Genomic DNA, 27,500 nt, shown 5'->3' with positions numbered 1-27,500 from the left:
AAAGTGCACACAATGTCCATTTATAATGCTGATGCAGTGTATGTATCAAAGGAGGCGTTGGAGGAATGTGTGCATGCGTGTGTGTCTATGTGGCTGTGTGTGTGTGTGTGTGTGTGTGTGTGTGTGTGTGTGTGTGTGTTTGTCTTCAACGAAGGATTTGCAAAGGCCCATGGGAGCTTTTGAGAACGTTCAGTTTGATTTAGCTGCTTCTGCTCCCAGGTGCCTGTTTCCTTCACAAACACACACCGCACTCTACAGTCCACACCCACACACAGTGCTACACAATGTCACTTGTATACACACACACCTGTCCTTGCACACACACACACTGATTAAACTCCACACACACACACACACACACACACACTTAGTTAGATCAGTGTAATGGAGCGAGTTAGGAGAGTGGCTGTCCCGTCCCAGCCAGCCAGAGCTGTCATCCTCCCATCCACCATGATCAATAGAGGGGGGCAATATTTTTATTCATAAAGCGCCCACTTAATTAAATCACAGGGAGTGGAGCTGGGGGACGGGGGATGGGGGGATTGGTTCAAAAGGGGAGGAGGATGGATGAGGCGGAGGTTACAAGACGAAGCAAGGGCATTGAGTCAAAAGACTGATGAAGAATTACAAAGACTGAAAAGAGAAAGGCAAAAAAGAAATGGAGAAAATATAGAAGGAAGACCATTCTGTGTGACCTCCATTATATATAGTACAGCGAGATACAGAGGACAAATTTGAAGGCAATATGTGTCTGATGGGAAGCAACACTTCCCATAAAAATAGCATAAAAGATCAAGCCTTCAGGGAACACACAATTTGAATGCTCAACGTGTTTAGAATAATCAAACAAGAACTGAAGACAAAACATCTGACTATCGAACGCAGTAGACCATCATGCGTTGTTAGCCTAAATCAAGACAATTATTTGGCTATAAAATATTGCTTTACGCAGTAAAACTTTAAAATATCAAACCCACACTGCAGTCCTATGTCTGCAATGCGCTGCCAGCATGTTGGGTAATATATCCCCCCGCCGGTTTGTTGGCACAAGTAACAATCACTCAAGTAGAGTCACTCTGCAGCCAAGACTGGGAGGCCGTGGTTGTAATGGGAAAGTTCCAGTTTGAATGCATGGAGCTATATGTCTGTGGCACTGCCAAAATGCTGCATTTATAGTCAGTAAGTTCCCCCAGGATAAATAATTGTTAGAAAAAAAAGTCGCTTTAAGTTTCTTTTGAACTTGCCAACAAATTCTCAGAGTAAACAAAGGCCACATTTGAATTACTTTGATTTAGAGGACACAGACCTCCCTGTGTGCTGTTGCAATGAGAGAATATATAAATCCATATTCATTTGATCTCTTAGATACATGCCTAAAGTCACTGTGCAGTTCACCTTGAGTGATCTGGTGAAATCCATACATGTATCAATGAAGTGTTGTGCTATTTTGTTCATGTTAAGCAATATAATTAAAAGGTGTCAGAACATTTCAATATATTTACACTATAAATAAGAAATATCAAATAATAGCCGTTAGTTATATGGTATAACAGTCACTTTAATAGTTCTAATGGTTACAGATACCAAAGGATGTTTCATCACTATTACAGTACAGGACATATCACCGTAATACCTGCTGCATGACTTTGGTCTTGCCCTACAGTAGAGTGCCTGAAAAAACAAGAGGAATATGAGCTATTCAGGAGTCGATATTTATTACTCTCTTTATGGAACAATATTAAATTCAGTTACAGCCCCCAAGGGAGAGAAAAAGAGATAGACAGAGAGAGAGAGAAAGTGAGATAGCAGTAGTGGTCGAAAAAGAAAGTGAGGGGAAAAGAAAGAGATGAAGAAGAGAAGTGGGACGCGAACCATTGAAGGTGTCTCAGGTTTAAAAAAAAAAAAAACATTTTGCCACCTCTGTCTTCCTTCTCTGTCCATTTACTCCTGTTCCTCTCCTCTCTCTTTTTTCATCTCTCCCCTGGAGCCCAGCCAAGGGTCATCTCTTTTCTTTATTCCCTGTCGCCCTCCTTTTAATAAAAGACAGAAACACACAAAGATGCATGCTTTGCCGCCCATCCGCTCTCACTTGCCTGCTGTTTCTTTCACGCAGAGACACACAAATTCTAACTGACACATGGATCCAAACCTCCGCCGACCTCCTTGTCATCTCCGTCTTACTGAGACCTCCTGTGACGCCATCTGAGATCAAAATCATATGATATCAAAGAGGCATGTTTCCACTCCCCCTCTCACAGGTTAATGGTTCATAGTGGACCTTTGCTCATATCCGAACGAACCTGAGGGCGTATCCATCTAATAACTGGTGTCCACTGTCGGATAGAAAAAGTGTAGGGGTGACACAGCCTGAGGGAAAAGTTCATTTGATCTGTGTGGAAATTGAGAAAGAAATATATGTGTTTGCACTAGTAATGTTTTTATATCTGCATTTGTTTTGCTGAGGCTTACGGGGACACAAAATGTGTGTTTGTGTGCACTATTTGTGTGTAATGAGTCCCCATATGTGTGTTTGCCTGTGTGTGTCTCTGTGTGCGTGAAGGGGTTAACCGTAATATCCAAAGAGTGGCAAAGGGTGACCTGGCTAGTGTTATTATTCTCCTCACATGAATAATGGAACTTAATATGGAGGAGGTGATCGCCAGGAGCACACACACACACACACACACACACACACACACACACACACAGACACACACACACACACACACACACACACACACACACACACACGCACACACGCACGCACGCACGCACGCACGCACGCACGCACGCACGCACACACACACACACACACACACACACACACACACACACACACACACACACACAGAGGAAGATCTTGCTGTCATCCTCAATCCCTCCAGACTTTTAGGGGCCACAGAGAGTCAGCATGCCCAGGAAGGAGAGGCCTTGGCTGGGTAAATGGAGGGTGGGGGGTCTGTGTGGTGAAAGGGGAAGGTCTGAATGACATCTGGTCAAAATGCAATCAATCATACGGTACTTAGAAAGCCATTAAAAACATTGAGGGAATGATAAAAGACCATGTGTCTTCCTCCTGCCGTTTGTTTTCAACTCTTCTTTCCTCCATGAAAACTGAACTCAGATAACTGATCGTTTGCGTCATCAGTTGCGTATTGAGATTCCAGTTCCTCAACATATATGCAGTTGTTTTCACAATCTCTACCACTATAATTTACAGAATTTGTCATCGTAATGGAACTGATGTATAATTCAAACAGCCATCCGTTTCTTTAATATAATTTGTAGGAGATGAATTGCCAGCTCTTTCAAACGCTGTGGCAATAGAGGGGGACCAAAATGGCTTAATCCAATACATGAAATGTGGGAGCAGATTGCTACACACTGCTGTACTGTACAAACCATCCAGCTTTCCAAATGAGTTTGTGTGTGTGTGTGTGTGTGTGTGTGTGTGTGTGTGTGTGTGTGTGTGTGTGTGTGTGTGTGTGTGTGTGTGTGTGTGTGTGTGTGTGTGTGTGTGTGTGTGTGTGTGTGTGTGTGTGTGTGTGTGTGTGTGTGTGTGTGTGTGTGTGTGTGTGTGTGTGTGTGTGTGGGGGGGGGGGGGGTTATTCTATCAGTGAGTGTCCTTTTCAAGTACCGCAGGCCAATCTTCTGTTGGTTATAGTCTTCGCTCTACTCAAAGGTCGGCAGGTATGACTCACAGAGAGATGGGAGGAGGACAGCTGTTTACATGAAAACATGACGTGAATGTGTTCATCAGAGACAATACATTATCATAGAGTAAAGAGCTATTTTCAATATCCCCAGAGTACATGAGGTTACATCAAAACAGTGCCAAATGGCAGCTATCTGCTTGTCCCTGAAAGCCTATTTTCTTAATCAGGTTTATACCATGAGCAAAGGTTTCACATTTCCTGCCAAAGTGATAGCAGCCTTTTTCTCACTCACTTATTGTATCCTGTCATTGTGGTTAAAATCAAATGTTCTACTTTTTATCCCAATAGAATGTTGATGAGGTGTCCATCTTCTGTTTACACCTCCCAAAATATCCCCCAAATCATTTCCATACCCCTAGAGCCATTGTACAAATGGACAAACAGTAACCACCAGTATGATGAAAACTTAATACAAGCCTTGTGACATATGAGTTTTATTATGGGGGCCTAAACTGTGGACTCCCGGCGCTGTTGTCAGTCACTCAGCTGGAGTCATAAAGACAGACACAGAGACACACAGTCTCATAATAGCTTTTATTTGACTTGGATGACTTTCCTTCTGTTAGAAGCAATAACAAATAAATATCATGGTGGGTAAACAAAACAATAAAAGATTTATTAGCCATGGAACTCCTTATGAAATATGACTTTCAAATAAGTTTGTTTCTTCTTGTCATTCTCATGCTTTTTTTCACATTCATTTGACACTCTTTTCAGCACACCACAAGTAGAGTTAAATACATATTCATAGCATTTTCTTTTTGGTATTTCAACAGCGATAATTGAGAACGATTAGAAAAGAAAAAGATAGAGTGAACGGCTTTGCTTTCTATTTGCTTAGTCAACGTCATCATGCAGGCAAGAAAGACAACAAATAATTAAACAAATAAAAACTTCTTCCTGAAAAATAAGTCTAAACACATGGACTATTTTCCAGGCGTGCTGCAGATTAAGATATCATTACGCCAGTCCTGTCCGTCACATGTTTGCCACTTGTGTGCTCCTTCGTTACCGCAATCGCAGAGCAAAATTGCACATAAAAGCACATATTTTCTTTGCATAAAGAATATACAACGCCAGGCACATACTTTTCCCATCAAGGTTTGTGGAGAAAAAAACGCTAATCTCTTGTCAGACAAAAGGAATGAGCCAGAAAACACAGGGCTCAAAGGGAAATGTCCAAAATGATGAAACTTTGTTAGTTTGAGGAAATTAGTTTTCTGTTTTCTGAGCACGGCTTGCCAATTAACATTCACAGCCCTAATACAAGTCATAATGCACAACCAATTTTCCTCCTGTGTACGTGAATGTACTGTATGCATGACTGTAAATTAGCTGGCATAAGCATACAGTATGTGTTTATTTCAATGTATATGTTGGTTTGTTAGTTGTGTGTGTACTGGATTGAGGATGACAGCAAGATCTTCCTCTGTGTGTGTGTGTGTGTGTGTGTGTGTGTGTGTGTGTGCGTGCGTGCGTGCGTGCGTGCGTGCGTGCGTGCGTGCGTGCGTGTGTGTGTGTGTGTGCTGGACTCAGGCCTGACTGACAGGACTATAGGGTGATTAGCTTGTCTGGTATTTCATTCCGCTATAATTACATTGTGCTTTCTGAACCTGGTTTGCCTGCCAGGCCTTCTCCCAAACAAACAACAGTAATAGAGTTAGGGCCAGGCTGTTGTGTCATGTCCAAAATAATTTGGCTCATATCGGTATTCATTAGGACGACAGAAAAATAGCAGGACCAATGTATGTGCAGCCATGTTCAGAGTGTGTGTTAGAGCTGAGGGGAATCAAATCAAATAGATATGTTGCTTGATATTGGCATTGCAATGTGTGTGTGTGTGTGTGTGTGTGTGTGTGTGTGTGTGTGTGTGTGTGTGTGTGTGTGTGTGTGTGTGTGTGTGTGTGTGTGTGTGTGTGTGTGTGTGTGTGTGTGTGTGTGTGTGTGTGTGTGTGTGTGTGTGTGTGTGTCTGTGTGTTCTCTGGTTTCTCTGAATAGATTATTATTTTTTCCGCCACAGCACTGCTGCGCTGTTGGAGGGCTTTAGTGGGGAAAACTAACTTTTACACACACACACACACACACACACACACACACACACACACACACACACACACACACACACACACACACACACACACACACACACACACACACACACACACACACACACACACACACACACACACACACACACACACACACACACACACACACACACACACACACACACACTGGTCTTTCTATGTATCTGACTATCTGCTTTTCCCCTCCAATGCCTCTCTATTAATGGCACACATGGAGACAGGCACACACAGACTTCAAGGCAGTATATGGATTCATGCCAGCAGTATTTCTGATAGTTCCTATTGTCTTTGAAGCTCTTTGCACCAAATTGTTCCACTGATCATAAATGTCATATCATCCTCTCTCTCCCTTTCTCTCCATCTCCTCCTCCGTCTTTGCCTTTGTACTGTAATTGAATGTGTGTGTGCGTGGTTGTGTATCTGTGTGTGTGTCATATATTAACATGTTTGTGGTTTTGTTTAAATGCTTTGACTCCATATATGTGTGAGTGCTTGGAATACCTCAACTCATGTCCTCTGTGTCTCTTTCTCTCTGCAGAGACCTCAGCGAGAACCAGATCAAGGCGGTTCCACGGAAAGCTTTCAGAGGAATTACAAATGTCAAGAACCTGTAAGCACAATCACTTTGTCTTCCTTCTTTCCCAACTACCCGTTTAGAGGTGCTTTCGTGAGCATCCACCTTCTCTCTGACTTTCTAAGGCGAATTCGTCTCACAACATATTCGTTAATTCTCCTTCACCAGCTGGTGACTCACTTGCTACAAACTTAGCCAGGAGATTTATTTTTAAAATCCAAAAGTTGTCAGACATATCAAACATGTCAGGCTTCGTTTTAGGGAAATGTGTATAATATAAAGCCCAGGAATCTTTCCAATCAATGGAATGGTGCAGCCATAAAACCATCAAGAATGTGGTTTTAAATGTAGCACTCAGTGTAAACATTATATATACTGTAGGTATGTGTTACTGTCAGACTGTTGGCCCAACTTTATAGCTATAAAAGGGCGGGGGGATTTGCATATTTCGAATTGTATCACAAGAAAATTCTTATTTATTAGACATGGCATCAAATCTTATTTCGGAAACACATATTTAGTTTAGATTACTTTCCCCTGATGTGTCTGTTATTTCCATCTGACTCAATTTATCATTCTGCTTTTCACCACTTCTCCCTTTTCCTCCTCACCTTCTCTAATATTCCCACTTTTCTCATCTTATTCCTTTTTTCCTGTCCAGAGAGGTTTTGTCGTCACATCAAGCGTTCAATACCCCCCTGTCATTTATTCATGACGTCCTAATCCCCAATAGTGTGATCAATACGCTGGCCAATCAATGCTTCCCATCGATAATGGCTGATCAATCCAGCCTGATGCTGCATAGGAATCTACTAGACAGACTCTTGGGGGTTAACAATGTCCTCAAAGCGAGAGAGTTCGATATAGAAGAAAATCAGCTTTGCTCAACAAATCTCCTCTTTGTAAATTTGCAATTGTGTTTTATCAGTCATGACTGACATGACGGAGGAGTGGGATGGAGGATGGGATAGAAAAACAGAGCAGGGTATTATAACTACATGATGCAAAAAGATAATAATCCATCCTTCTGAAAGCCTCATTTCACAACAAGAGATGTAGACTGTGTAAAGAAAAACAAATAATGAATATGCTTTAGCTGAATGAAATAGTAAGTTGAATGAAGGGAGAGGATTGTAATCATATTATACAGGCTGTCTTTAGTTGGGATCCCATTGCAATGTGAACAAACAATAACAAACACACTTTTTGTACTCATGCCATGTATGGGAAGAATATATACAAGACTGCATTTGGTTATACAAATATGTTAAAAAGAACCACAACTTAGAAGCAAACAAATCACCAATTACATCAGATTGGTCATATTGTTGTTACCAACTATATTTGTCATTTGTATCAACTGGACTGGTGCCGGGTGAAAATAAATAATGTATTCCACTTTGTTGTGCCAATCACGATGTCATAAGAATAAAAGATCCACAACAGCTACAAAATAAAAATGAAGTGTGGTGAAATTGCTTTTTAGCTGCAGTTTGCCGACAAATAAGCAAACACCATGTGCTAAAAGTGATATATCATAAAAAAGCTCCAGAACAGCTAATAAATGATCAATCATGTGGTGAGATACATTATCTTTGGTAAATTCCAGGTTTGGATTGCCACAGTTAACCCAACAGTTCTCCCCACAAGCAAAGACACTGCTTAGCTAAACTAACCAAGCATTTGTATATTCAATTACAGCAAGTAGTTGGATATCTTTCAGACATCCATGTTATCACACTTTAGTTTGAAGTAATGTGTCCTTGAATCTTCGAGATTTGTGTGTCTAGCACTTTTTCAATTTGTGCAATTAGTAGAATGATTAGCATGCATCTTGCTTCAGATTTAACAGTATTTCAGAGTTAGGTGACAGCCAAGAGTGCTCTTCAGGTTAGAAAACTCCCAAGTGTGATGTAAATTAAATATGGCCACGGGAGAATATTACCATTTATTACTCCTAAGTGAAATGGACCTGAAAGTTGCTGTACATCTTCTCCATTCAGTTTGTTGGATGTGCATGTGTGGTGATTGCATGTGTAAGTGAAGGAGTGTAAGACCTCATGGCTTTGCTCCAAACCTTTGGGTTCAGGTTGGTTCACTTTTGATCCATTCTCCATTTGCAAATTGGGCACAATCCAAATGAAATGCTACACAATGTCGTTACCCTCACTCGAGTATTTTACAACTATTTAAAGTGTAGTGCCAGCTAACAGAAATCTAATCCTAGTTTCAATGTATCTTCAACCATATATATATTCCTCCGGTGTAGGTTATGCTGACCATGCAAGCTCTATATCAGTAATACCCTGTCACATTCATTCATTAACACACATTTACACTTGAGAGCTGCCCATTAACCACAGTGTCCCACAGTCTGCCCATTGAGCAGCTCCAATAAACAGCAGGTACAATTCAATATGAGTTTCCAGATGTTTCACATTGGATATACGCCACTCCCTGCCCTTACAGCTGTAACACAAGACTCAGTGCTAACACGGCTGTAACCCTGTCTGCCAAAGCTATAAAGTCACATCAATCAAGTTTGACGGTAAAATTGTCTCTTCTCTCACTAAAATGTTTTGCACTAAATTGCTTTGACCTACAAAGTGAATCATTTAAGTTTTATTCTGCCAAATTTAGAGTGACTCAGGCTTCTATAGATCTTCCACTTTCTTTTTTGACGTTTTACAGCAACATCCTTCTTCTCCTCTTCCTTATTCTCCTCATCTTTTTTTTTTTTTTTTATTTCCCTTTTTTTACTCCCTCAATGTTTCTCTCCCTTTTAAAATGTCTTGTGCTCCGTTCCCTCGTCTGCCATTACATCTTTATCCTTTCCCCTCTCTCCCATCATCCCTTTCTCTTCCATTCTCGTATCCCATTAGCTGTCTGTCAATCTGTTGTCTTTTCTTGTCTTTCTTTCTGTAAATACTTTTCCATTTTTTCGATATCCATCTTTCTTTCCTTTTACTTCTTCTCTCCATCCATCCATCCATTCCTCCTCCCTTTCTCCTCTTAACTAGCCCTCTCCATTCAATATATTTGTCCCTCTCTCCCACTTTTCCTCAGTATTTCCCTCTGTTTCTTCTCCCACCCTCCTCCATCCCTCCATCCCTCCACCCCTCCCTCCATTAGACAAGGTGACTCCTGCAGTAAAAGGCGCCAACCCTCCATTATACCACAGAGTAAAAAAACCTTCATGACATTCTGTCCCTGGTGGACACAGCATTGATTTTCCCGTATGTCTCTCCCCCCTCTCACTTTGTCTATATCTCCCCTCGCTCTCTCTTTCTCCCCTGTTTCTCTCACTCACTCCAAATCTGTGTCTCTCTGCCTTTCTGTCTCACCAGCTAGTTTCTCAGAGGGTACCGTCTTTATCTCACTCTCTTTCTTGGATGTTCCCTTTCAAGCTGCCTGGTGGCTAGCATACTATCCATTTATTGCACTTCTTTCACACACACACACACACACACACACACACACACACACACACACACACACACACACACACACACACACACACACACACACACACACACACACACACACACACACACACACACACACACACACACACACACACACACACACACACACACATACACACACAACACACACACACACACACACACACACACACACACACACACACACACACACACACACACACACACACACACACACCCTTTCGACCCTACCATCAGATTGACTGCTTTGCTGAAACTGCCAAGAATCTGGCAAATATGATTACTGTATTCTATTGCTAACCTAAGGTGACAGGTATATGCCATACATCTGTGTGTAGGTGTTTGTGTGTGTATAATGCATGCTCGTCTATACATTGTGCTGACTGCTGGTCCTGTCATTCCCAAAAACCCAACCTGTCAGTCAAACTATAAATGATAAAGGGAAATGTAGAGTTCGAAAAGGCAGAAAGCACTGTGTCAGAATTTCTACACTCTACATCATGTCTGGAGGCTTATGTTATCACATCTAATCTTATTTAATCTGATTTTCCATAATCTAATCTTGTTTTTATCATGTTTTGTCTGATCATGTCTTGCCAGAAAAGTCCTATTGTTAACAACACCCGTGTATTTCCGATATCGTGTTTTTCTACTTTCTACTTGCTCCTCTCTTTGACCTAAAACCATTAGCACTCCAGCTAATTTAGCTACATGCTAATGATTGATGTTGTGTGATTTCAAAGATATAAAGAGGATTATTTCTGAAAGGCACATTTACCTCCTTATGCCATGTTTCAACGGACACTGAGTGCAATAAATAAATAATAAAAAATACAATTCAACAGCTCACAACACTGTTTCAAGTGTTTCAAGTACCTTTCTTAAATGACAACTCATTAAATTCCCTCGGGGTGCAATATGAGGAAAATTAGTTTGCAAACATTTCGAACATCAGCAAACGATTAATACTCACATTTAAAATGAATAATGCATAACAGTAAAACATCAAATGAAGAGAGAAATCAAATGAAATTGGAGTGCTATTTACTAACACACCATAACATACGATCAAATAGCACTAAAACATAATCATAAACATTCACTCATTTGTTTGGAAAGTGTTTACACATTTTAAGTTGTGCAGACTTTTTTGACGATTGAAAACATCAACAACCAAAAACACAAATACAGAAACATAAGAAATGAAATACGGTGCACCAAGAGTCAAGAAAAAACACAACATGTCTTAATGTCATGCAAATGTTGCTATCTTATAGAGAACACTAGATAAGTGTACAGAAAACAATACACTACATAATAGTGATAGCAAACTTATGTTTAGCCATACTTTCTTGAAACTCATATAAAGGTTTTACTTCAATATTCAGTAGCTTCTGCAAATCTTCCTTTTTACGGTGAGGAGAAGCAGAGATAAATGTGATCAGCCACAGATGCTGTGTGTACTGCTGTATTCACGCTTAAGTCACAACACATGTGAGTCAGTGGTGCTTCGAGGCATGTAGCTGTCGATGGCTCACAGAGAAGCATGGACGCATCAGATAAGATACAGCTGTTTCATATGCCCTCACATTACACCTCGGTGCCCACAAAGACACGCTCTTTATCTTCCGTCGCCATCACGTCCTCATATTCTACCGTGTGTTCCATCTGCCTGGCTTTTTGCTCTCTTACACATTTTCTTTTTTTTTATAGTGATAAAATATAATTCATTTTCCCCAACGGGTAAATTGACACACTCATATCACTTCAGCTGGTTTGTGAGGAATGTGTCCAGAGAATGTAATATGTAGTTTCTTCCAACAATACAACCATTCAGTAAATCGGTGTAAGCACAAAAAACCCCATGGCTTCACTTTTTTACCTTCCTCCTTCCTGTCATCCCCTTCTTTCGTTTCACCCTCGTAAAATGCCTCCACTCTTCATGCTTCCCTACCCACAATGCAGTGCTGGATGGCCGTTTGTTTGAATTATTACTACAGCGCCTCAGAGAGAGGTGAGAACATTGTGTCGGCTGCACGCGCACACACACACACACACACACACACACACACACACACACACACACACACACACACACACACACACACACACACACACACACGCACACACACACACACACACACACACACACACACACACACACATATACTCACACACACACACACACACACACGCACGCACGCACACACACACACACACACACACACACACACACACACACACACACACACACACACACACACACACACACACACACACACACACATACTCACACACACACACACACACACCCACACACACACACACACACACACACACACACACACACACACACACACACACACACACACACACACACACACACACACACACACACACACACACACACACACACACACACACACACACACACACACACACACACACACACACACACACACACACACACACACACAGACACACACACACACACACACACACACACACACACACACACACACACACACACACACACGTTGCCTACCAGCACCGTCGTGTGTCTCTCTCTCATTGCAGATGTTTGCCTTCAGTTGTTTTTTTTATGTTTACCACAATTCCAACAACAGACAGCTAATGCCGGGCATATATCTAGCGAAAGTGTGTTTGAAGATATAGAAAGGAATGAGTCATAATAGCCCTCCTTTTCAGAGCAGTTCAGCTTTAAATGAAGGTGACACACACATACTGTAACACACACACTCCAGAGTGTAATTTCTTCCCCGATCAAGCATTCAAAGCCTTGCACCAATATGCAAAGAATAGCAAGGAAGAAAAAGGAAGACACATGATAGCCTGCTTCCTGAAATTGTTTACTCAGAATCCCATCATTCTTTGCCTTACACCAACCCCCAACGCACTTACTCAAATCACAGGATGTGGCTAATTAATTAAAGGTCGTGTCCAACCGGGAACGGAGGGAAAAAATGTCAATAGCTGTCTTTAAACTGCAACCTATGTACCAAAACAGGCTCGTTGCATTTTCCTTCACAGTGATAGGATTCTGGATTCAGTTTTAATCTTAAATCTATTTTAGCTCACTAAAAGTAGAGCACAATCTTCAAGTGTAGTGATTACTTGGAGCCAGAGACAGAGACACTTCTATTTTTCCCATGGACCGGCAAATTCGATTTTCACAGGGTTGCCTTTATTTAACTTGAACTTCAATGTTGGACGAATGTGCTTCCATTTCTTTTCACTGTTTATTTAACAGAGTTATACAAATCATAAATCCACTGGAGGCAAATGTAAGCATAAATTCAATTTGTCTAATTTGATATACAAAAAAAGGGTTTGGACAGAAAGCCACTTGGTGTCCTTGACTGCTGTACCAATCTCAGCCTGGAACAAAGTCAACAGCAATGGCCTTACAATTATAAACCATGTTGATGGCTTCCTGTACCCTTGAACATCACTAAAAGCACAGGAGTCATTTGCAAGTCCAAGTCAACCCTTTATAGTTCAATCCTCATTCACTGTATGAAGGTTGCAGTATCAGCCATTACAGAGATGCATTAATCTGCCATTTGCAGTACTGCAGGTTCTTCAAACAGCTCAGCAAACCAGCATCGACTGTCTCACTTATAAAAACACATTAGTATGCCATGTTTAGATAGATAGAGACTGATTGAAGGCAGGCAGCGATGGGTAGATATGTATGAATGCAAACATAATGTTTTAAAGATAATTAATTGCAGGGGAATAGAGAGGTCATTTCAGACCTATATTCCCAACACATCCATTCTCAATCCACTTACGTCTACTGCTCACCCTTTGCCCCTCCTGTTTTCTACTGTGTCTCTTACATTTTACATTTTTCATTTCTTCTCCTTTTGACTTTTCAATCTCCTCCACTATTGTTGTGGTTCTTTTTGTTTCCTCTCTCAAGCACATCACCTTTCCTTAGTTCTTCTTATCATCCACTCTCTCATTTGAACACAATGTCTTTGTTATAGATCTCTTCTCTGCCCTGTTTCCTTTGTACCTTTTATTTGAATACTTTCACCAGTTCTGCTGACTCCTCCATTTCCACAGCATTCGTTCGTCCTTCTCTTCAGTTTCCACTTCAACCCATTAACCCAAGTGTTTTTTTGTTTTTTTTTTGTTTGCTGATCTGCACATTGTCCATCTTGTTTGCTATGTGTCTATATAGACCTCTGCAGAAAAAACAAAAGAAACGTGTTAAAAAAAACAGAAACTGTGGAGGATAGAAATCCACAATATAGTGGTGCAGGGATGTCTACCCACTTTATAATTTTCTATTCATAAATCTAATCGCCAGAAGCTAAATGCTAACGTTATGCTATAAGCAAACTACAGCAGGGTCGCACGACTTCAACGTCACGCCAAATTAAGATTGATATTCAAAAATACAGATTAAAAATTGTACAAGTTGAAGCGTTTGTTTTAACAGTTTGCCGGAGGCAGGTACTTGCTTTCAAGCAGAACAGGGGGAAAAACAAACTTAGCGGGAGTGTTTACGTGTTCAGCGTAATGACGTACAACGTCCTCGACAACTTCTGTAGTCCTATGCAGCCACTTGTTAACAACCATCGTTTTTCACCAGTGTGGTCACTGCCGATGTATTTAATATTGTAGAACAAAACATGATCTGTCTCTTAAATTTCCAAAATCCTATGACGAAATCATATTGACTCTGAGACGAGGGAACCCGTAGTGGTAAAATGCTAACTCACTTCCGGGTTTTAGGACTCGTCACTGCACCACTCTATTGGTCAATAAGAAAAGGTCATTATCTTAGCGGAAGCAAAAGCTTACACTAAAGACCAAAAATATTCATTAATATTGTCCAAATTTAAATAACTATAGAATAAGCTGCAGTTAAACTCTTCCACACTTAAATCCTGACTTCACTCCACACACTCTAGAAATTGATACCAAAGTAAAATAAGCGCACTTCAAATAACGGAGCCTTGGCGATTTGCAATCATTTTTAATCAAGTAGTTCATTTGGTTGTCAGTCACCACATAATGGCTGACATTGACCAACACAAGCATGAAATAAGTGTTGAAATAAAAGGCACTCAACACATCATTGCTTATTCAACATATTTCAAACATCACTATTAATGATGTGAAGTCTTTCTGAACTAAAATGTCCCTCAACACGCAAATGGGACACCGTTTTTGTCATCTCAAATTAGGAATGTGCACTGTTTACAATAATGTTTGAGGAAGATTTGATGAAGCAGTTTTGGATTGGATGGGAGCCTTGCTAGTTTATTCTTCCTCTCCCCCTCTGTCCTTCATTAATTACTCAGTCAGTAGTGGTTGCTCACTGATGGATTCATGGAGGGGCAGGGCTGCTGTGTGTGCTTCCAGATGGTTGCAGAGGGAAGCATTGAATCAGCCTGCCAATAGGCCTTTTGATAGACATGATTAAACTAACTAATTCTATGAAATAAATTAAATTCTGCGCCCCCAACCCATCCCCTGCAACAAACATCCATGTTCTGAACAAATAAACGCACACAAACTCCAGGGATCTGAATGCAACACAATGGTACAAATATGGAAAGCACACACACACACACACACACACACACACACACACACACACACACACACACACACACACACACACACACACACACACACACACACACACACACACACACACACACACACACACACACACACACACACACACACACACACACACACACACACACACACACACACACACACACACAAAGTAAATTCTCATCCCAGATTGATACCAATCATGTCACTGCTAATCAGGGTGCTTGGTGAACAAAGCTGTCAGAGGAATCCAATCATATCACAGATGATGGAATCGTTTGCGGAGGATGAGGACGGAAGATGAAGTGCATGGCCGCCAATATGAATCAACTAGTTACTCTCAATTCTACAAAAATTATAGATGTGATAATGTTTTCTAAAAATGATCAAAACACTGTTCTGTAGAGTTATGTACAGTTGAAGAGTTGAAGACATCTTACCACTTCTCTTACAGTCTTTTGGTAACTACAGAGATTTGGGAATCCCCCAAACTCGCATCAAGAAGTCGTGAGTGTCAGTGGTGACTTTGTGGACATGGAGAGATGTGCAGTCAGAACGTGTAATGGTGGAACCCTATAGCGCTTGTTTTAATGTTTCTGCTTATTCTTTTGTTTAAACATAAGAAAGTGAGATGGGTAGACAGCAATTGTAAATGAATTATTTTAGTGTTGTGATAGATTTGCTTGCCTAACCCCCCAACCGCACCCCAATAATTGCAGGACGGGTCAGTTCCTGCATAGATGTGCTACAGTAGGCTACATTATCCTCCTCCTACCCGACCTCGACAGTCTTACTTTCTGCCTAGCAACATAGAGGGCAAACTATTTTACTAGCAAATTAAATGACATGGAAAAATCGAACAAGACAACAATATCAAAATTCCTTTACTTCCCATTCAGTGTTTCCAAAAAGCACTATTGAAAATAAAGTGGCTTTAATAACTGCAGTCGCTTTGGCTGTGCCATGTGCCTCCATATGGCTGCACAGGCTGTGTGCCAGTTTGACTATCTAAAAAAAAAAAAGCCTTTTAATTACATTAAACAAAAACTTGGCATAGCCATATGTTGATATGAACCCCAGATAATATTTAAAAATTCAGTAATTTAACAGATGCTGACACTCACAGCTCTCCAACAAGTTCCAACAAGAAATCCCCAAAAATAATAAAGTATTCAGCGATTCAAAAACATGTTTTTTAACAAGAGCCCACAACCCTGAAGGAGTACCCTTTTACTGCTATAACACATAACTCTCCTCATCAATTACCCTAGCAATCTCTACAAATTGTGCTCAATTAATCAAGTGTGGCATGGTAAGCCTGTAAACAAGTTATCTCTGAATCATCTCTGAAATATAATTGCATCAAAGCATATCAAAACATCTCCTCAGTCTTTGGAATCCTTATGTTTTCGTTGCGAGCCAAACTTTTCCTGTTGGAGTTATTTGGTAATTACTTTCTTGAATCCCAACTGATCTCATGCCAACCTTTAACCACCAGCAGTCAGTCAATATCACGTAGAAGTAAATGAAACATTTTCCACCCAAACTGCTATCTATGACCCTGTGTGCACACCAGTGCTGCCATAGCACACAACACATTTCAAAGTAAGAGTATACTCTTATAAGTCTTGCCTTAAGTCCCTGCAACAAAAACCTTTCTTAACCTTTAGATGTTTGTAATTCAGCTTAATGTTTCTGTCAAGTTGTGGTGTACTCAACCTTTTCAGATACTCTGAGGATTGATGCCTCACTTTGTTCTTGCACACTCGCACAAACATGGACATTTGAAAAGTATACCAAAGAATAGTTGGTTCCAGAAGCCCTGATGTAATTTCTTCAGTCCTGCAGAAGCAATCCAGCTCCTGTTTGGGTAACCGACTTCCTCTGGGTTAAACTCTGACATGAATGATACAACAGGTGCTGCAGTGTGCCGAGCAGACACTCGGGCTATGTAGAAAAGAAGAAAAAGGAGATTTAAAAGGAGAAAACAGGAAGGAGATATAGATTAGCAATGGATAGATGGAGTGTGAGAGGAGAAAAGGTGAAGGGGAATTAGAGATGAGAGGAGATGAGAGGGCACTAGAGGGAGCAAAAAAAGGATTATGAATGGAGCGCGGAAGAGAACATGAAAAATGGAGAAGATGGATGCTCAGAAACGTGGGGAGGAAAAAGAAAAGGAGGGGATAAAAGTCAAAGAAAAAGGGATTAGGGATGGAGGGATCTCGTGGAAGAGAAATGAGATGGGGAAGGGGACAAGGAAGAGAAGATTAAGGTGGAGTGGTATGCTTTTATCTTCTAGTGTCTGGAGAGCAGACAGTAACCATCCATGCTGTGTGTGTGTGTGTGTGTGTGTGTGTGTGTGTGTGTGTGTGTGTGTGTGTGTGTGTGTGTGTGTGTGTGTGTGTGTGTGTGTGTGTGTGTGTGTGTGTGTGTGTGTGTGTGTGTGTGTGTGTGTGTGTGTGTGTGTGTGTGTGTGTGTGTGTGTGTGTGTGTGTGTGTGTGTGTTAGTTTGCTACAGTCTAAATGCCACTCATCTGTCCTAGTTGAGTAATAAGAAAATACTTTTAAATGCCTGACCTTTATTTCTGCATCCATCCACCTGCTCCTCAGCAGAAGGAGAAGAGAGGGGGAGGATAGCGGACAGAGAGATGGAAGGATGGGAGGGAGGAGGGAGGAGTGGAGGTTCTGGGGTTGTTGGGTTCATGGATGGAGGGATGGGATATGGCGGTAAGGGGGGCTGAATACCTAGAGCCGAGCAAATTAAAGTAAAAGCCAAGGATGGATGACAGTGGGGTACAGGGTGCATCTGGGAGTCCGGTGAATGAGGGGAAGTGGGGGGGGGGGGGCGAGAGAGGAAGAGAGCAGAAGAGTAGGGAAGCAGGGAGAGAGAGAGGAAGGAGAACGGGAAAGAGAGGCGGAGTCGTGACGGTAGGTTGATTTACGGAGGCTTTCCTTTTAATGAAATTGTTTCAGTGACAGAGCCGGTAAAAGGCCCTTAATGGATTGGCTGGCCTAATGTAATGAAATTACTCCCTCTTTCACTACAGAGAGAGAGGGAAAAGAATAAAAGAGGACATGGGGAGGAGGGGTGAGGAGGAGGATGGAAGAGAGAAAATGCAATTAATATTTACAGAACAGACAAGCAGGGTGGGCTTTAGCAGCTACGACTCTCTCTCTCTCTCTCCTTCACTGTGTCTACCTCTCTCGTCCCTCTCTCTCCCGGCGGCCAGTGTGCGTTGGGCGTGCGGCGGGGGAGGAAGGTGATAGGCTGACGCCGGGCAGGCCACTTCAGCGCACTGGTCTCGTCTCCAGCTCTCCTTTTCCTCTCCTGCTCCTTTCAGGGCTGGCCATATCAGCACTGAGGTGAGAGACCTGAGTTTGTGTGCCTCCGTCTGGACTGGGCTTCCCCAGAGTGTGTGTGAGGGTTGGGGGTGTGTGTGTGTGGGAGAGAGAGTTAACGCCAGTGTCTCCCACCTGCTATCTTAAGCCCACTTACTGGGGTATCACCTCACACACACTCGTTCACGGAACCCTTCATTCCTTAGTCCCACCCCCAGCTGAGCGGACCTTGCAGACTTGCGCCTGACTCTCTCTCATCTCTCTTTCATCTGTGTGTGTGTGTGTGTGTGTGTGTGTGTGTGTGTGTGTGTGTGTGTGTTCGTGTGTGTGTGTGGGTGTGTGTGTGTGTGTGTGCACGGTGCAGGCAACTGGACAGCAACCACATCAGCTGCATCGAAGATGGAGCTTTCCGAGCGCTGCGCGATCTGGAGATTCTGTAAGTAGAGAAAAACCCTGGTACTCTCACTCTGACTTCTGCATCTCTCATCACCTCCTCTCATCCCATCCTCCCCTCTCTCCCCTCTCCTCTCTCCCCTCTCCTCTCAGTGTACCTGTTCATCCCCTCTCCTCTCTCTCATGTGTTTTCTGTAGAGCAGCGGTCTGTCCTGCACTCCCCTCTTCTCGTTATCAGATTTGTTTTCTGTCTTATTCAGTCGTTCATCCTTTCATGCTTCTTTTTTTTCTTTGCACATCTTTTTCTGAATCCACTTTTCTGTCTCGTTGCTTAATGGTTCTCGTTATATATACGTGTTCTAAATGTCTTCAACATAAGAAAACTTCAGCTTAAACATCATCTTGTTGAGAAATTCATTTTCTTGACACGTTTCTGTGTTTGAATTATCTTTTTAGTATCCTTGCCTACAGTATGTGTGTGTGAGCCAAGGTCCACGTATAAGTGTTTGTGTGAATTGCTTGCAAGGATGAAGCGCAGCGTACCTGTTCATTGACCAGCAAATGTGTTGTCCTTGACTTAATACACTGACACACACACACACACACACACACACACACACACACACACACACACACACACACACACACACACACACACACACACACAAACACACACACACACACAGTGAAGAAAAAGTGCCAGCCACCTGCTGTGGTTTGCACTTTCTCTGCACCATGTGTGCTAGTGCATGCAGGTGATTCCCTCTGTATACGGGGATATGTTGATGCGTATTTGCTTCCAGCTGTGTGTGTGATTGAGTGTGTGTGTAGGTGTGTGCAAGTTTGTGCGTTGGATCTGTCCACATTTTTATAGCTGCTCATTTGTCACTATGCTCAGAGGTGTGACTGTGCAACACACCTCTGTGTCTGCAGGCGCACATCATTTTGCACAAATGTGTGTGTGTGTGTGTGTGTGTGTGTGTGTGTGTGTGTGTGTGTGTGTGTGTGTGTGTGTGTGTGTGTGTGTGTGTGTGTGTGTGTGTGTGTGTGTGTGTGTATCCATGGCTTGCATCAGAGGCAGATGCTGCTTCATTGTGGGTTGTGCCTTTGAATCAAACTAAACTGTCCAAACATACATTTTTCAACTAAAACATATAAATGTTAAAATGTCTTGCCTTGATTTTTATAAAGCATTGAGCCAGAAAAAGTAACCTACAGTAATAAGAATTTTCATTTGTTTGTCTAAAGGGTTGTTGGCAAGGCATTTATTCAAGTGTTTTTGCTTAATATGTCTATTAGAGTAACTGTACAGCAAAAATGCAGGAGCTGAAGAAAAGAGAGATAAAGACAGACTTATAGACAAAGACAGAATTGGGCACTTAAAGAAACAAGGGGACAAGCCGGCAGAGGAAACGACGAGATGATTGGAAAAAACGAGCTCAGAAAAAGGAGAGAAATCTGACAGCAGCTCCCAAACCTCTCGTCTGTCGGTCCCATGTTACATGGAACACGGCTAAATGATAGTCATTACAAGTGGACATGGTTGAGGTCCGCAGAGAGAGAGCTGCAGGAACAGACTCGTCAATCTAAAAAGACGGTGTTAAAGTTGACATTTGAACAGGAAAGAGGTTGTTGATTCTCAGATTGTGACAATAACCAGCGTTATTCCCAATAATGAAGACCAGAACTCTAATTGGCTGCTTCTGGAGGACAATATGTCTCATTATCACATAAAGATCTGCATTACCCAGAAGCATTTATGTAAAAATGAATACAATTTAGTTTTAGGACATAATGCAAATCAGAGAATTTAAAAATGTGGCTCGCACCAAAGTCAATAGTCTTTTTCCAGAATGATATATTGAATGGCAAAAGGAAAAATCCTATACAGACAGATATTGAAACCATTGTATCAATTACATTTTTTTCTGGAAATCACTCTCTTTACCATGATGTGATTAAGGACAAGGTTAAACACATGTATCATAATTATATAGAGTAGAACCAATGGATTTCTAATGTGAAAGCTCAGTGAGACCTCAGCCTCTTCTTGATGGGTATCGTGCTGTTGGAGGTGTGAGGGTTCCTGGCGCAGTGTGGTACTGCCTAATGTGTTCACATGAATGATTAAAGAGAGCAGGAAACAGAGGAAAATGGTTCAATATATGGCAGCTTAGTCTGTGGACCACAGCGAGTCATGGCACATGTTGTAGATGTCTGTGTTGTACTCAAAAAAAGCTTTAGTTTACTTGAGATGCTGCAATGGAAGGTTTATTTTATCATCTTTCTTTCAGGCTGGTTTTTTACCTTAAGCAAAGTTTTTTTATTTCCCTTTAATCATTTTTGCTCAGTGCACAAAGGAAGTGATAGGGGCCAGAATGCGGGGGATCGGCAGAACGAGATACAACAAATTAGCAATTCATAAGAGTCTGACAGCTGAGTGCTCGGCAGGATTTACAATTCACTGTAAATACGCAGCCGTTCCCTTTCACAGCAGACAGCATGACAGCACACAGTATATTCACTGAATGTGACGTTTTAATAAAGGCAGGTGTGCGTGCGTGTGTGTGTGTGTGTGTGTGTGTGTGTGTGTGTGTGTGTGTGTGTGTGTGTGTGTGTGTGTGTGTGTGTGTGTGTGTGTGTGTGTGTGTGTGTGTGTGTGTGTGTGTGTGTGTGTGTGTGTGTGTGTGTGTGTGTGTGTGTGTGTGTGTGTGTGTGTCTGTTTGCCTTTGTGTGTGCATGCAAGTGATTGTGCTCGTGTGCAAAGGGCATGAATGACAGTAAGCAATTCTGCCGCTGGACTGATCTCCATTTCAAGCATCTTAACACACACACACACACACACACACACACACACACACACACACACACACACACACACACACACACACACACACACACACACACACACACACACACCCATCTGTTCTGGTCTCGGGTTGCTTTCGTGACCGTAGTGCAAAATGGGTTGATAGAGATAACAGTGATTGGAGGTCATGTGACTGCACCATCAGGTAGGTGTGTGTGTGTGTGCTCATGTCGTGCTATCCTTGTGAGAAGCGTTTGAGTTTTATACATTTATAAAGACAACTAAAGACATGTTTTCTTCTTTTTAAACTGTTTGATCATATTGTAAAGGGAATAAATGGGTTTCTGCCTGTTGGTCAAACACAGCAAGTAATATTGAAGATTTCATCTCGGTCTCACAATTGGTATTTTTCACATTTTAAATCAAAAGTAATTGGAAGATTAATTAAAAGAACAATTCAAAATGAAAATATGTGTTATTTGAAGCACTAGTTAGGGCACCATTTGAGTTAGGCATGCTATAGCTGGATATGAATAAGTCAGCATGTGTGTGCCTGCCAAAAACGTGTGTGTTTGGTTGTGTTTCTGTGTGTGTATGTCTATCCATCTGTTTTGTCTGTTCTTTTTTGTGTGTTTTCTCTTAATATTGATGACACTTTAAGATGAAGATAGCTTCGAACGATATATACCTGTGTGTGTGTGTGTGTGTGTGTGTGTGTGTGTGTGTGTGTGTGTGTGTGTGTGTGTGTGTGTGTGTGTGTGTGTGTGTGTGTGTGTGTGTGTGTGTGTGTGTGTGTGTGTGCGCGCGTGTGTGTGTGTATGTGTGTGTGTGTATTTTCTTTGTTTCATTATAAGCGCTCATTAGAAATTGTAGGAGTTTTGTAGAATAGACTATGTAGGCTAGAATACAAATGTTTTGTTGTGTGTGTTTGTGTCTGTGTGTGTCAGCCATTTGTGTTCATTTAGTGTGCTAATTGAAAGAAGCACGAAGCTGTGTGTGTGCGCCACCAACACATTTCCACATTAATTAATCTAGTCATTTTTAATTAGCCGCTGTTTCTTGGTAGACTAGGCTTTATCTGAGCTGCTTAATATGTTTCACAGTAGCAGCGTTGATGAGTCAAAGCTGAATACTGGGGCGTCGGGTTCACTTTAAAATGCTAATGATTGTTTCAATAATCATGTTTGATTTTATTAAATTAGACAACATTTCAAAATGATGTGGTGTGTTTGAATGGATTTATACAACAGTTGAATACATTTCTGTGTATTTGCCATGCAGTTAAAAGGTGTTGTCATTTAACTTTGTGGACAAATTGATTGCCATTTATTGTGTATTGTTCAAAATAGAAATGCAAAGTTAGATTTGAGATTTTTCATTTACAGAGATCTGAAAGCCCCACTTTTTCGTGGTTTTCAATGTTATATGTTCTACTGCTCCTTTCGAGATGCACAGAAGTCTTCTCCCTTATGTCAAATACATCATGTATGACATAAAATATATACTAGTCACAACGAGTGAAACATCTCAAAGTTCAGAATAAAGCAGTTTGAATTGCCGTTAACCTTTATATTCTGGTTCAACAGAGGGGTCTCGCTTCCCCTAGAGGTTTAGGAAGAAAGAGGAATATGACTATACGACCCTTTTACATCCACCATTTCCTTTGATATTCTTTACTCTTACAGTATGTCCTTAGATAGTCTCTTTCTGTCTCTGCTCTCGCTTTCATGGCTGCCAGGATGAAAGTGGAGGATTGGTGTTGTAAAAGCAAGCCAGTGTTGGGCTATGATTTATTTAGACCTAAAAAGGACTGCAGTTACTATCCTGTCCTCTCTTTTTTTTGCCGGCAGAGACAAGAAAGATTTGGGCTGAGGTGGAAGGTGTTCACACAATGGAAAGGGGAAGAAGGAAGGGTTAATGTCCAGGGGATGAAAGGAGGAGAGTGGTATTGGTTTTGTAAAAGCAGACACTTTCCTGGGCATCATTTATTTATCTGCTGTTTGACATGAGGAAATGGGAGAGGCAATGGGAAGGCTGAAGACAACAGGAAAGAGAGAGATACCTCAGAGATAGAAAGATGCATTAAACAGATACAAGATCAGACAAAGCCAAAAACCAGATTAGACTAAATGACGTTGCCATTTATTGAAGTCAGAAACATAAGAAGGGAGTACACAGACAATCTGAGTAGAAACCAAAGGTGTAGAGCACATCAAAGAGCAAGAGAGAGGGGTTTTTTCTGCAACCAAAAAGCAGTACGAAGCAGTTCTGTGACATTAGCGGGTAAAAAAAAGGAAAGACCCGTGATAGAAAATAGATTGAAAAGATCAGAGGAAAGGGAGGAGGGAGGCATTAATTATTGATGGAACAAATGTCTGACTGACAATTTGGCTCTTTGTTGTTTCCAGACCACCAAGGCTGTCCGACTCAGAACAGTGTTGTTTATCAAAGTAAGGAGCGAGCCCCCGACTGGGTTTGAACTGGTGATTTTTTTTGGGTTCTTAAGTTTTATCAGCCTTAAAATGTTAGAACTAAAACGTTATTAGATTTTGTTCAAGGTAAGATTTATACCTTCTTTTTCATTTGAATTGAAAACATGCTTTTGTTTCCTATGCTTGTAAGTAGATTAGAAACATTAGATACCTACCGTTCAAATATAATAATTAAATAACGTAATTATGTCTCAGGATATCGCAATATAGGATTCTCGGGTCCAGCTTGACCCCTCCTGCGGGTCGTCTCTTCCCCTTCTTTAATATCCGTCCAGTCATTTTCCACTGGCCTGTAATGAAGATAAACTCCACTAATGCCACAGTGAAAAATTAAAAAAGGAAATTAGCATGCTCTGGTGATTTCAGGCATGCTTCCATTGCCTGGAGATTAGAAAAGCGAGTCCGGGAAATTGCCATTCAATTTCTTAAAGTAACTTTTTGGCTTTTCCGCAAGCCAATAAAAGATGACCTGCCAACAGTCACTTTTCGTGACCACAATAATGAATTAACATTGTTGCGTTCTCCAATGGAAACAAGCTTGTAATGTGAGGCTTTGCTACAGAAGCATTGTGTTGCTTCAAACTCAAGGTCAGAGGCTGCTCTTTGCACAGCAGGGATAACGTTTTAGAACAAGTCAAAACCAGAGACTTAGCTTCTTCCTGCATCAACTTCAGATCTTCCTGCAACATTAACCACAGAGGCTGATGGACCACTTTGATTAATTGATGGAATGCAGACATTTGGCATTTACTGTTGTGGGTCCATTTGAAACCATGGTGTGCAATTTGAAGCGACACACTGTGTGGGAGAATGAAGAAACACTTTCATGTAGCGTCTCAAGCATCGTGGCTGCCCTTTAGCTGAGTCTCTACCAGTGAAAGCTGTGAATGATCAGCACCATATCTCTTATTACGTTCATATAGGGTGATTCTGAAGTAGATACTTTATGTGTATGCCGACGTAAAGTGCCAACACAGGAATTAGTGTGCCCTTTATGTTGAGAGGTAAGGCAAGTTAGCATTGAGAGATCGAGGAGGTGGATGGCCATTTGATGCTGGAGACGACCAACTAAAGTGAGTTCTTTTTGCTTCTCCAACATTGAAGTTTATCGTTTCAATCCTATTTGCTACCACAAATGTTAAAATTCAACAATTCTACCTGTTATGTCTATGACAGAATTTGTGTAGCACTTAAAAAAGATTTCTCTCTGCAAATGGCAGGTACAGTATATGTTTAACTAAGGGTGAAATACATAGTTTGTATGGTCAAGTTTAGGCAACTCAAAAAATTGGTTAAGCCTAAAATACAAAATGTGCTTTTAATTTACAAAATGATCCGGTTATGTTAAAAATAATTGTTTACATGTAAACTGAAACTATATGGAAATGGTAACTGCTCCTTTTTCTTGTACAACAAACACAAACAGACCTCTCATGGCAACACATCAAGCTGCTAAACCCAGTGTTATTCTTTGATTTACTTAGATTCAATTCATTGACAATCCTCGGCATGTGTTCTGTGAAGCCCTTCCAGGGATTAGGAGCATTGATTACGTTACATGAAAACAGATTTGGTTTCGAAGGTATCCGCACTGCAATGCCAAAACCAGTGCCCTTTAAACATAAATGAAAACAGAAACCGTCCCTCTGTCATCGACAAACACAGATACATACTTACCATTATTTCACTTTAAGTCATGAACACATCGCATGCCAGGGTCTCCCAACATATTCATCATTAAGCACCAATCAGAATCAATGACAGCTGCTCAATTATTCTCAACTAGTGATTTCCCAAATGCTGAATGTTTTTGATGCATGACAGTGGGTATCGTAGTGCTCACTGTGAAACGAAAAGATTCATCTTGATTACGTGACAGTTCTTTTCAACTCAACACAAGCTTTTGAAGGCTTTGGAATGAAACCGCTAACGTTTGTAAACACACTTTGTAACTTGACTTCTAATGCTAATTATTGAAAACAACGAAAACAGAGACTCTTTGCTCTTTGTCTCCATTACAAAGGTCAGACCCAGGCAACACAAACTGTATGTCCTGAACAGTTTGTACTTAGTAAACAAAGTAAAGAGATTAGTAGGATATCAGATTGATGCATGACTGACAAAGGATCAAGAAACAAAGATTTTCCTACAAATAAATCCATTTGTTTTTAAGACTCGCTGTCCCCCAAAACACATCGAGAGGAAACTGGAAAAGAGTTCTCTGAAGTGCATAACCAAAAAAAAGTACCATGACCGTTAAACCCCACTGTCGGCTTTCCTCCTAATACTTTCATTTTACCTTTTTTCTGAAAGCCTTTAACGGTCTAAGCTGTACTGTATTAGCTATTTCTTGTAAGGCCAATAAACACAGCAGAAGTGGAAATGTAATTATGAGATAAACACAGTCTTTATATTTGGCAGAGGACCTGCGTGATCCACTTTGTCGGTTTGATTCCCGAGAATTCCTCGTCTTCGCAATCACGTCAGTGCAGATGGAAGCATTCCTCCTGTAGCGACTAATGACTGTGTGAGTGTGTTTTTACTCAGAGAGCCATTTTAATGCTGAGTGCAGTTGTTGAATGCAGGCCAGCCTTCCTCCGCCTTACCTTGATGTGTTTTCTGTATATTATCATATAAAAAAGCAGGAAAAACTGCTATTATCTCCAAATAATGCCATTAAAATGTGGGTACGGTGAAAATGCATTTTGTGTCATTATCTTGTTTTGATTATACAACAACGTTTTGGTAGCTTAATTAGAGTAAAGTGCTCCTCCTTGGTCTGAAGATTTGAACCAATAAGCTAAATTCTCTAACCTTTAGCCTCCAATTAAATCCCCAATTGAACACTTAGTTAAAAATCGTTCTTTAGAGCTTATATTCTTGATTTATTATTCTCTGTTCAGTTGCATTTGTCTTCAGCAGAGACATGTTTGACATGATTTGCATTCACAAGGGCAAACCAATCATTGCTAATGCCCTGCGATGTCTCAATCAATAATATATAATCTATTTTAAAACACTTAAC

The 27,500-nt window shown here is 41.1% G+C and overlaps 1 protein-coding gene across 1 annotated transcript in view; it reads left to right on the top strand.

Annotated features, from left to right (window-relative positions):
• Positions 1-27,500, top strand: part of slit3 (slit homolog 3) — a 228,619-nt gene that overhangs the window by 121,119 nt on the left and 80,000 nt on the right. The window contains exons 5-6 of the mRNA XM_079671338.1: positions 6,342-6,413; positions 19,146-19,217. Of these exons, the coding sequence (XP_079527464.1) occupies positions 6,342-6,413; positions 19,146-19,217 (144 nt within the window). The remainder of the gene's footprint in view (positions 1-6,341; positions 6,414-19,145; positions 19,218-27,500) is intronic.

The sequence above is a fragment of the Notothenia rossii genome (assembly GCF_949606895.1).
Source record: "Notothenia rossii genome assembly, chromosome: 3".
Taxonomy (NCBI): domain Eukaryota; kingdom Metazoa; phylum Chordata; class Actinopteri; order Perciformes; family Nototheniidae; genus Notothenia; species Notothenia rossii.
The sequence above is the reverse complement of the archived record's forward strand: the minus strand, read 5'-3'. Positions and strand labels throughout refer to the sequence as shown.